The sequence below is a fragment of the Triturus cristatus genome, chromosome 10 (genome assembly GCF_964204655.1).
Source record: "Triturus cristatus chromosome 10, aTriCri1.1, whole genome shotgun sequence".
In the NCBI taxonomy this organism is placed as follows: Eukaryota; Metazoa; Chordata; class Amphibia; order Caudata; family Salamandridae; genus Triturus; species Triturus cristatus.
The window spans coordinates 539,127,659-539,140,099 of record NC_140593.1 but is presented as its reverse complement, the minus strand read 5'-3'; the positions used below and the strand labels follow the sequence as shown (position 1 = coordinate 539,140,099).

General features: G+C 40.0%; 1 protein-coding gene across 1 annotated transcript in view; it reads right to left on the bottom strand.

Moving 5' to 3' along the window:
* RHEB (Ras homolog, mTORC1 binding) overlaps nucleotides 1-10,516 on the bottom strand; it is a 194,050-nt gene extending 183,534 nt beyond the window's left edge. The window contains exon 1 of the mRNA XM_085632019.1: nucleotides 10,074-10,516. Coding sequence (XP_085488145.1) covers nucleotides 10,074-10,125 — 52 coding nt within the window. The 5' untranslated portion in view covers nucleotides 10,126-10,516. The remainder of the gene's footprint in view (nucleotides 1-10,073) is intronic.
* Nucleotides 10,517-12,441: the final 1,925 nt, after the last annotated feature.

Here is a 12,441-nt window from a genome sequence, read left to right as displayed (position 1 = left end):
CGAAACACGTGTCCAGGGATGGCCAACGCGACTTTAATTTTGCTTAATACTCTGGCAGAGGTGCACTCGCTGATGCGGACTTCATGGACCATAATGCTTTGGGGTAACACGCTGGTAGGACGAGCAGTGTGCGACCAATTGGAAAAGTGTTGTGATTTGTTTTGCTCCTATGTAAACTTTGTTTGCATCACGCTTCTGAATTACAAAATAAAGTTTTCATAATTCCCGATATATTTTGAAATAATTGTACTATTCATTTACAAGCTGTTTAAATGTCCAGTCAGAAAATAAAAAAAGAAATTTTACAGCCTTTTGTTTCACAATTATTGCCAGATAACACACTTGACAAAAAGCACCAACTATAATAAGAGAAAGAAGAGTAAAAAACATTTCCCAGGAAAAGATAAGCATCAATTAGTAAAAAGACAAACTGACATGTGACCTCTGTCCTTGAACAGACAGCAAATGTGTCAAGACAAAAAACACAATATTTAAAGGCTTCTTTATTGCTCATTAACTTTCTAAATGAACAGAACACCTGTTCCTTCAGTTTAAATTAACTCACCAGCAAGATTGAGTAAATGCTAAAAATAGCTGAATGGATTTTTGGAAGCCTGTTGTATCATTCCCAAACTAATGTTCAGGTGGAACACATGAACCTAGTGCTAGTACATTGTGTTCAGTTAGTTATCAACAACAAACAAATTATCAGGCCTTGAAAAATCATAAAAATTGTAGTAGACCTGCAGGTCTAGTGACTTAAATAATCTACTCGACCTATTTGTAATGCTCTTGACCAATAAACTGGTTCCAAATTATGTGATCGCGGACAAATAATTTTATTCATTGAGCCGTCATTTTCCTCATCACATATGAGAGCACCTTCAAATGGGCGAGTTCAGCAGGTCTGCTGTACAAAAATCTTTGTTTGATTTCATAGACTAAACTTTTTTTCCGAATATAATACAAATCTAGCCACATATAGGATACACATCATCCCTGACTTGCCTCTAAGTTCATTAACAGCATTTTCATCAGGGTGGGGGCAGGAATGTTTCTCAAATCATGTTTAAAAACTATCACTTTTAAGAAATACATAGCTAAAGCATGAAGTGGTAGCACACTGCAATTTGTAATCAGCAGACTTTACTTTGAAACGTTTCCACTGACATGCAGCATTACTGATAAAACTATATATAGTGTGCAAACAATGTTTGGAAATGGAGTTTCTGCAAATATGTGTCATTTGCACTTCACCATGTAAAGAGTTCTGGTTTGTTTTACTCCTATTTAGCTCTTTGTTTGCATCACACTTCTTAATTACAAAATAAATTCTTTGTAATCCTGGATATATTTTGAAATATTTGTAATTTTAATTCACAGGCTATTTATTAGAAAAATAACCAACATCTTCAGACAGCTCACTTGACAAAAACCTCTAACTCTAGTAAGAGAAAAAAATAAACCTCTTTTTCCAAGAAGCAATTAGTTAAAAGACAAACTAACATTTGACCTCTTTCCTCGAACAGACAGCAAATGTGTTAAGATTAAAAAAATAAGATTTAATGGCATCTTTATGGCTCATTCACTTTCTGAATGAACAGAACACCTGTTCCTTTCCAGCCTAACTATACTTGCCATGTGGGACTAGTAGGTTCTAAAAATAGCTCTATCTGATAACATTTTACTCACAATTGCCAGTGGATTTTTCAAGGCCTGGTTATCAATGCAGTGAGGTTGATGTTGTGGCTTTACTGGACCAGTCTGCAATCCTCTACCTATGTTTCTCCATTTAGAATGTTGAGGGGTAGGAAACCAGCCACAAAAGAATGCCCCGGTTGGACAAGTAAGTGGGTGAAGTTTGGTGAAGATGTGAATGAGTGGGAGTCAAAAGGTAAGAAGGAATGCAGCTGAAGATAAATTTAAACAAAAGGAAGACTATGAAAATCAGAATTGTGCAAAGGATGCAAACTTGTGTGTTCAATAAAGGTGGTAACGTCAGGTAGGGTAGTGAAAAGCTTGGTGGACCATTTGTTGTGGATAAAGTGCGGAAATGCAGTTAGAGTCAATGGTGTGAATTGGTAGACTGTGGCATGGGTGGTTAGATTCAGACAAGGAAACATGTCTTACATTTTGGATGGGTCTAGTGGAAAAGGTGGTTTCACTGTATCGGATACAGTTACTGGGAGCAAAGGAGGTGTGTTGTGTGAATCCAAAGGGCAGGAGAAAAGCATTCCTGAGGTTCGCAGGAGTGGCTGTTGTAGGCAGATCTCAGAGGTTCAGGAAGGAGCCTGAGGTTCACGATCTGTTTGCAGGAATTATTCTAGTATTATTTTTCCCCCCGGTTGAAGACGTTTAATTATGTATTTATATTAAATGTTTATTTTTTTTTGTTTAGTGTGAATAGTGTTTTATTTTTTAAATAAAGTTGACTAAAATGTAGGGCCCTATTACGATGCTGGACACTGTTGTGGTCTGGGACTGACCGACCATAGGGGCGGTCGGAAACATCCATATCCTAATGGCAGCTTGAGCGGAAAAGGCCTGCAGCACAAACTGCAATTGGGAAATGGAGGTTTTCAAACATCCCAGCACTGTTTGGTACGCACCACATGGTGCAGGGATGTTTAGGGGGGCACCATAGGTGCCGCCCAGCCCCATAGCGGGTCCATCAGAACCGCCCCAATGCTTATACAATCTAAAAAAGGAGATGAAGACTCGCCTCTTAAAGAGCACTACATCAAAATGCATGTACAGTCCAGAACCCAGCCTCCTCTATTACTCACTAACTTTATGGTAATCTTTGACCATGTACAGTGCTTTGCTGCCATTTTGCTAGGTTTGTGCTCTAGAAATACCATATACTTACAAAGATTTTTACAGTGCGAAGCCTTAGGTGTAGATAGCGACTCTACTATTTAAGATCTTAATACATCACATCAAGTAAGGGTATAGAAATATATTATATTAGCAAATGTCAATGAAGCATGTTACATTTACAAAGTATATGCTGGACTTTGGAGTCCCATGTCCCCAACTGTACTGGTGAGCTGAAGTATTTATACCAAATTTAGAATAAGGATTTTAGGGAAGGAATAAAGACAACATAGTACAAATGGAAGGAGTCAATCCCCCAAGTACAGTTGAAAACAAACCATTTATGTTGCCAAATTACAAAGAACTGCCTTGTGGCCAAACTGCTTTTCAACTGGTATTGTCGATATCAGTAATAAGGTTATCATAACAATAGCTGTGTGTGTATATATTTCACTAAAAATACATGGGTTTAATAGACGTTATAGTTAGAAATTAGCATTTAAAAAACCTTGGAAATTCACTGAAAAAACCTTAGGTTGCAGGGACGCTATAGTTAGCTGGACATTTCACTCTTACAAAAAGAGAGAAATTCCACTGTTATAGTTACTTCAGCTAACTATAACTCGCGCACCCACAATGCACTGCTCATGATGTCAAATATTACATCATTCATGACATGGTCAGTGACATCACTGATGACATCTCAAATGACCACTGATGACATCATCCTGTGACTGTGTATTTCTGTAATTTTTAAATATATTTTATATATATTCCTAGGTGTATTGAAGAATGAGTGGGTGTATAAGTGTCTGGATGGACGATTTAGTAGGTGAGTGATTACATTTGTCTTACTGAATGCATGGGTTAGTGACTAAACTGTGTGAATGTCTGTATCAGTCTGTCTGTTGTTGTGCAAGCTGATGGGTTGGTCAGTAGCTATACGAGTGTCTACATAGTTTATCAGGGATCGAAAAATTCACTTGACCACTCGCATTTGCGGGTCAGATTAATTCAGGACGAGCTATTTTTAGGTCCTACTCGCCCTTACTGGCGAGTAGGAATACAAACTGACACTTGGCCTCTGAAAACAGGGGAAATGTGACAAGTTAGCAAGATTTAAAGGCATCTTTATTGCTCACAAAGTAAATGAGCAATAAAAATGCTTTTAAATCTTGTTAACATGTCACATTTGCTCAGCTTTCAGACTAGAGGTCAAGTGCATTTCAGTTGGGTCGAGGAGATTTTGTAGGTTACTAGACCTGCAGGTCTAGTGAATTGTCTATGATTTTTCGAGCCCGGATTTATTGATTGGTTGCCTGGGAGACTGCGTTTGTGTGTGTGGGAGGTGTGCGACTGTGCATAGATGTGTGAGTGGTTGATTCACTGGGTGCATGGGTTCAACAGTGCATGCGGAAACACCTGTATGGGTGCCTGAGTGTGTGTATCGGTGTGTTGGTGAGTGAATGGATGTCTCAGTGGTACATAACCAAGTAACTACATATACAAAAGGCAGTGTATGTGAGAGATGAAGTATATAAAGGACTGTTAATGATAGTTGGTGATTTTGAGACTGGTTGTATAGAGGAGTGCGTACTTGTATCACTGATTATATAATAGAGTAAGTATGCATTAGTATCTGTATGACTAAGTGAGGTTGTGTGTGTATAATTGTATAGGTGAGTAAATGGGACTGTGATAGATTCTTTGCATGACTAAGTAGGTGTGTGAGTAACTGCATGGATGAGTGGCGGTGTGTGATGGTCTGTATAGGTGTATGAGTGCATATGACAGTGTTGTATTTATGAGTGACTGCACGTATGAGCGATTGTATGGATAAATGAGTAGATGTGTGTGTAGACCTAGCAATCAGGGAGTGCGTATGTAGTAACTGGTATTGGTGTGTTAACGATTTTGAAAATGGCTGTCTGTATTTTACAGTTAGTGCATTAACCGTTATATTAGAGTGTGAGGAGATGCATCAGTTTTTCACATGGATGATATCATTGATGTCATTTGAGATGTCATCAGTGATGTCACTGACCATGTCATGAATGATGTAATATGTGACATCATGAGCAGTGCATTGCGGGTGCGCGAGTTATAGTTAGCTGAAGCAACTATAACAGTGGAATCTCTCTGGTTTTGTACGAGTGAAATGTCCAGCTAACTATAAAGTCCCTGAAACCTATGGTTTTTTCAGTGAATGTCTAAGATTTTTTAAATGCGAATTTCTAAATATAACGTATGTAAAACCCATGGTTTTTTTTAGTGAATTTCAAAGATTTTTTAAATGCTAATTTCTAACTACAAAGTCCCTTGCATACTTTTAGTACTCAAAAACTAACTAACAGTAGTCTGATATGTTATAATTTAACAATGTTTAAAACTTAATTAGCACTAATTAAGCTATGATACCTGACTTCGAACAACAGCGTTCACAGATCGACTCCCGGCTCCGGCGGTACGTTAGCCCACCACTATGTCACTGTGGGCAATACCTTGCTTAATCTTCCCGACGGCCCCGAGCATCGGGACACCTCTCTGGAGGTTTAGCTTTACAAATCCTGAGATTTTTTTTTTTTTTATTTAAAACCATAGTGATGACAAATATTAGCACATATTTTATTTTTCTTCTATTCTGAACGATATTTTTTTTTATGTCTTCTATTTAGAATTACGGCAATTAATAGATGTTTTTAGTCACGAGAAAGGAAATGACACGGTTTGCAGGGTAACAGTTTTTAAATCGCTCCAACGTTATACATATATGCGTGAGAATCGAAATCGAAACCTTTACAGCTTCACATTTTGTAACTTTTCCCATCACGTGCACAAGTTAAACAGTGAAAACGTGAGCACGTGTCAACTGTAAAACGTGACATCTAAATGGGCGGAGCCGCATGTTCCTTCCATAGACTACTGAATAAACAAAAAGTATATAAACCACACCCATTGCTTGATTAGTTTTGTTTTTGCAAGTTATTTACACGTGTCCATTCTGTGATGCAGGTTCAGTTTTCTAGCGTCTGAATCCTCTTTTGCGACAACAAAAGATATTACGGAGTTGTAAGTAGTTTGATTATGGTATAGTAGATACTTATAATACGTAGCTATTTGTGAATATTTAAAGATTTGTATTTACAAAAAAGTGTTTTTGCCATTTATATGCAACGTCAGCAGCTTGTATTCAGAAACAGGCAGAATAGAGGATACACTGTTCCTTTACAGGCTCCTTTGAGCTCATTTAGTGTGATTTTCTATATTATAATAGTGACACTATACTTGACCACAGACGTGTGGGTGACCCATGGGCACCAAAACTCAAGATTTATATGTAACGTCTGCAGCTTCTCGTTTTAACTTGGTCCCCCCCCCACACCCCAGGATAATATAGTGTGTGTATGTATATTCTAATATTCACAGTCATTTTGATGTCAGAGGACTTCATGACCAGTCGGCGCGAGGACGAAAGATTTCAAAGTCCCGTAGAAAGGAAGCTTTGAACATATTCATAGCTGGAAAATATTTTGTTATTCTCCTTCTCCTTGTAGAATATATTGGAATAGTAGTGTATATTATACTATTATCCTATATATTCTTAAAGGAGTACCTGATCCATCAGCGGAGCAGTCAGCGACCTCCAAGTACTAAGATAAAACTTACCCACGTTCTACAGAATAGAAATTGTAAAAATGTTGTATTTTTTGTAGGGACCCTTATTCTTCTTCTCCTGTGGAATAGTATAAACTCACCCTGTATATTCATATACTGTGTATTTATAGTACTTCAAAGGGTTTGGACATCTATCTGTGCGACAAATGTACAATACATATTATAGATATTTCCGTAGATAACTTAGTTCCTCACAGTTTGTTACACGGCTAATGTTTCATAAAAAAGTAATTGCAAAAAAAAAAATAATAATTGTATACATAGTGCTTCATGTAATGTTTTGATGAAGCGTACATTTCTATGTAATATCACGTCATTTGTGTTTAACAGTTTTTTTACTCTGGATTGTTGTTGTGACCTCAGATAATGTAGTGTGGGAGTGTTTCTTGTAGCACTTCCTTTTCTACTTTATCTAAAAGTAACTGATGCCCTTGTATATTAACAAGAATATGGGGCAACACTTTTACAAACTATAGCCGACAAAAAAAGGGAGGGTGTGGCCACGCTTAAGAGCTATTTTATGAATTGCATTTTTATTTGTCACCCCTCTGATATATACAGCTTCACTTTCCTAAGAAAGTATATTAGTGACTGCTTAATAAAAACTGTTTCAAACCTAGACTGAAATTTTTGCAGCGCCACCACACCTCTCCGTCAGAAAAGTAAACACCACATTCTAAGTAAATAGTGCTTCTGGGAAGTATCCCACCCGCAGACTTAATAAAGAGAAGTCCGCAACACACTCTTATTTTCCCGTCTTGATTTGTAAGGCCCACACAAATTATATAAATGGCCCTTAAAATATATAAAAAGCATTTTTTCCCCCTTTACAGTCCCTATAAACCCTTAATAATGTTCCTACCCTCCCCTACTTTTCTTTCCCGTACTCCTTTGAACTGCGTCATAAAATGGCTGACAACATTGAACCGTTCCCAGCCAATAAGGAGCAATCTTGTACTCGCAACACTTTAGCCAATAAAATGTCCATGGTGTTCCGCAAAGGAGGAGGGAATGGCTGCCAACACTTCTACATTTAATGGTTCGCAGCCAATTAACATTAAACTTGGGAAGCTCCTGCTTGGAACACGTCAGCCAATCAGATGTCTCCGTTACTCCGCGGACGTGGAGGAAATGGCTGATAACACTTCTACTTTCAATGGTCCCACATAATATTAAATTTCGTCTAAGAAAGTGACACTGTCTGTGATAAAAGTGAACACCGCATTATAAGTAAACATTACAGCGCATTATATTCACCGTACAGACTGCTTAAACTAAGACCACACTGTTCCTACTATACCCTATTACACAATTATTCTCTTTTTTCCACACCGCACATTCACACTACCTGTGTGTGCACCGTTGCACAGCCTACTGAACATTGCCGCAATACCGCCCATTCCCACTACCTGTGTATGCACCGTACACACTGCTGTCCGCAATACGGCGCATTGTTTTCCTGATGGGATTTCCAGAGTCTACGCAACCTTGCCGCAATACCGCGCACCATTGTTCTGCGAATGTAATTTCCACGACCTACGCAACATTCAAACTCCCTGCCTCTGCACTGTACAGACTGCTTAAACTAAGACCACAGTGTTCCTACTATACCCTCTTATACAATTATTTTCTTTTTTTCTGCCCTACACCTTTCAACTCAGTCACAAAATGGATGCCAACACTTCCTAGTTTCAACAGTTCACAGCCAATCAGCCGCACGCTCGTGCTCGTAACGGCTCAGCCAATCAGATGTCAGAATTCTCAAATATCGATATCTGTAAACTTTGATATTTCTCTAAAACTACTGAACGGATTTACCCCATTTCAACAGGCGTGCTTTCTGGACCAAGACCTTTCTCCCTGCCAAATTTGGCGTAATTCCGTTCAGCAGTTTGACCTGTAGCCTTATCTAAAGTTTCCTATGGAAATTGCATTGAGAAAACATGTTTTGGGACCCCCCCTTTTTTTCTCAGCCCCCCCTTGACGAATCACCCCCAAACTTTCAAGATAGGAGCTGATCAAAAAAGAGAAACTTTTTGGAAAATTTCATAAAGATTCGTCAAACGACACCAAAGTTATTAGAAAATCAAAAAATGCTTTTCCTATGGAAACACTGTTCTAACTATAACTATCTACTGGCGACTGCCGGTAGAGAGAGAGAGAGATTATATGTATATATAAAAATTAATGCACATTAAACCGGAATATACCATATAGGTGTGGTGCCTAGCTACACCATACAATTAATGTTACCTGCCTGAAGAGATAAAGGGAGAAGAAACGTGACTTTATATGCTTGTCTTTGACCATGTTTAGCGCTTTGCTGCCTTTTAGCTAGGTTTTCGCTATTGAAATACCATATACTTAAATTAACAAAATGTAGACCATATTATGCATGTTACATTTACCAAGTATATGCTGGACTTTGGAGTCCCTTGTCCCCAACTGTACAGGTGAACTGTTTAGATCAAATTTAGAATAAGGATTTTAGGGAAGAAATAATAGCCACATAGTGCATATTTTACGGTGCATTTTTTACGGTTTAATCCCCAAGTACAGTTAAAAATAAGCGGTCTATGTCAGAAAAATTACAAAGAAAAGCACTGTGGCCAAATAGCTCCTTCTTTACAACAGACATTGTCTATATGAATATTAAATGTAAAAACGTAATAGCTGTGTGCATTGACTATACTTGTTTCTACCAGTACATTGTCAATGCACATTAAACACGGACATATCACAAAGGCGTGGTGCCCAGGGACACCATACAATTAACGTTACCTGAGTGAAAAGCTATAAAGGGAAAAGAAATAACGCTGTTTTGAATGATATAACTGTAAGTACAAACCTATAAAGGACACATGCGCTTCATAACTGGACAAACGCCAATTTGGGTGTAAAAAAGTAATCCGGATGCGAAAAATACCCATATTTAGTGTCATTCACATTTTGCTGATATGCTCTAGGCACTGCTCCTTTCGAAGAAATAAGCAAAATGGTGGCTGCAAGTGAGGAGCGATGGCCGGTACACGAAGTCAGTGAGAAGCTGCACACTACAGTGTTGTAGCTCCAAAAGGCCTGGCGTTTACAAATGTACCAGAGTAGTGAGACATGCACCCCGCACTCAACTCCCCTCACTGAGGGCCATCTCTAAGCGAAGGGGCATTTACGTGTCGTTTTATACAACAGACGCTATGGCAGCGCGTGTCGATGAAAACTCGTGGGCGACTAAACATGCTGATGCCGCTCGCAAAATAACAGGTATAGAAAAGGCAAATCGAGGCAGCATGAAGGAAGAGACACCGCTGACAGCTGGAACCACTTCGGCACCTCAAACGCCGGTGACACCTCAAACGGGCGTGAACTGTCAATCGAATTTGGAGCTACTTCACTGTGTGCCAGGATACATCTCGCGCCCATCAAACTGCACTAGAATCGGCCCCGTGGCCTCCTTAATGTCTCAATCCACCTCACGGCCATCTACTTGCGTCACAATCAGCCTCGCAGCCACGTCTTGCGTCATAAGCCGACTCCAACCAACCCGTCCTCCCGTGTTGTGGCCACGCGCGCGCTTTACTCACCTACAGAGCGGTATCCCAGAATGGCGACCTTTCGAGACTTGGGCTGCGGCATCTTAAATCCCACCGAGAACCGCCAGCTGCTGTCCCCCTCTCAGATCTAGCCTCGGATGTTTAAGTGTGCTGCATCAATCCCGCTTCGCCTGTCTGTAACACACCGGAGTATTCCTGTTGGTCGGGAAAAGAGTGACCGTACAGCTGAAGTACGTGAGCGGATCCAGTAAAGCACGCCTCCCTCTTACACACTTCACTCACGACTTAAGTCCTCCTGGGCGTCAGCGCTCGTGACTCGCGTTGATGACACTTCTCCTTCGGTTACACATACGTATATAAAATATATGTATTTAAGAACTTGGGAGGTTCTCGCTGAAAAGTGTACGAAAAGAAAACCCGCTGCGTCATTCCACGCCCAGGAATCGGAAATTCAATATTCATAATTGAGAGCCTCCGATTGGACGAGCTGCGGTGACTATTACCCAATCACTGGACAGGACGCCCTAGTGTAGAAGCAGCGTCTCGAATCATTGGATGGCTATACTTGACAATTTAACACGCTGAGGAAGTCTGATTGGGCTCTTCCATCTACAGGGCACGAGCATAGTTGACTGCCGAGCTCCGATTGGCGGAAACTTCAGAGAGCGACCCTCGGTTCTCCTTCTAAACATGTATATCACTGTGGCTGGCTGCTTATTTTAGAGCTCAATTGTTCACCTTCTCTGTTTTCGAAGTGGGAGACGCGGCGGCAACTCTTAGAATGATATAAACATCTCTGGTAGGGTTATTATTACAAGTAAAGATTTCTCTTTTTGAATTTAGTGTAATAGTTAAACTTTCGTTCTTCGAAAGGCAAGTCAATGACCACTATACAGCAGATTAGCTTGCATCAGATAGTAGGAGATCGTTTGTGTTGATTTATTCTAGCATTCTTCTGATATTAACATTGTGCTCGGCATTGAATAGATTTGCGAATACTTGCTTAATACGTAACAAAGATGTGCGTGTTTGTATATATTTTGTAAAGTTGCGGTTGCCACACTGTATGTATTTTTAGCATTTCCTACCCCTACGTGAGTCTTTGAAGTGCTTCAATGTGTATCACGCTATGCCACGTAGGGTGTGTGACTGGAAGGGCGTTGTTCTTGTTTTGTGATAAAATGGGGAATTGTTTCCATCATGTGAGTAAGGACCACAGAGGTTCAGTTATTGTGTTATGGGACATAGCAGTGTGGTGTGCTGGAAGCTTTGACTAGTTCTCCAGCTCCCTTTATGATATTTCTTATGATTATAGTATGCTTAGCTGGTTTTTGCATTGGTTGTCCAATCTGAGATTTTGTGTATGATTGTGGTTCTGAGCTGGCATGGTTGGAAGAAGAGGAAAGATCTGCTGGGATGGGCACTTTTACTATCATCCGATATGCAAACCATCGAATCAGCTACTCAGTTGTCTTCCGTATTTGCAGTATGGAGCTTCCTCAGCATGGTCATATACTGTGGTTGTTCATTCAGAAAATCATACCACTTTTAACGAACCACTAAGATCTCAAATCTGACTCGCCTTGGAGTGGACGAGTGAGCCACAGCAAGCACTACATCAGCAGATTACACTCTCCAATACTTCAACATTTCCACATTGAACTCTCCATAGACACCAGCCCTATAGGTCTTTGTGCAGTTCTCTTTCAAACACAAACGTGGAGAATGGACCCTATTGGCCCTCCACAGCTGTGCACTCAAACCCACTAACCAGACCTATTCATAATTTGAGAGAAACAATAGCATTTGACTGTAAATGTAGACACTTTTTGTCTTTACATGTACAGCTACACCTTTTGAATACAAACCAATCTCAATGGTTAACGCGAAACGGGCATCAAAGGGTAACACTAACAGGCCCAATGGGTAACGTTAACAGGCATCTTCCCAGACTCCTGGAAGGGAAAATGGTAAAGCCCATTCATAAAAAAAAGGCAAATTCGATCAGCCTGCTAATTATAGTTCGATTTCTCTTCTGGATATTCTGTCCAAACTTTATGTTCAAACCTTGTTAAAACACCTTACCGCTTGGGCGTTTGGCTTGGGACAGATCCCGGTGTAGTAAGGAGGCTTCAGGCCGAAGCCTTCTATGATGGACCACTGCTTCATGCTGTGGGGAGTTGCAATGAAGTTGGTAGGTAGCCTTTGCTGCTGCTTTGTTGACTTATGAGTGGCATTCGACAGGGTGGACAGAGATACACTATGGCGGAAACTTCAGCAATGGAATATATCTGGAGCATTGTTAAGCCATGGAAATGAACAGTAAATAGTGGGTCCAAGTTGATCTGGAATGACAAGGAAGCCTGTGGAGGAAAATCCTGGTTGAGAATAGCGTACG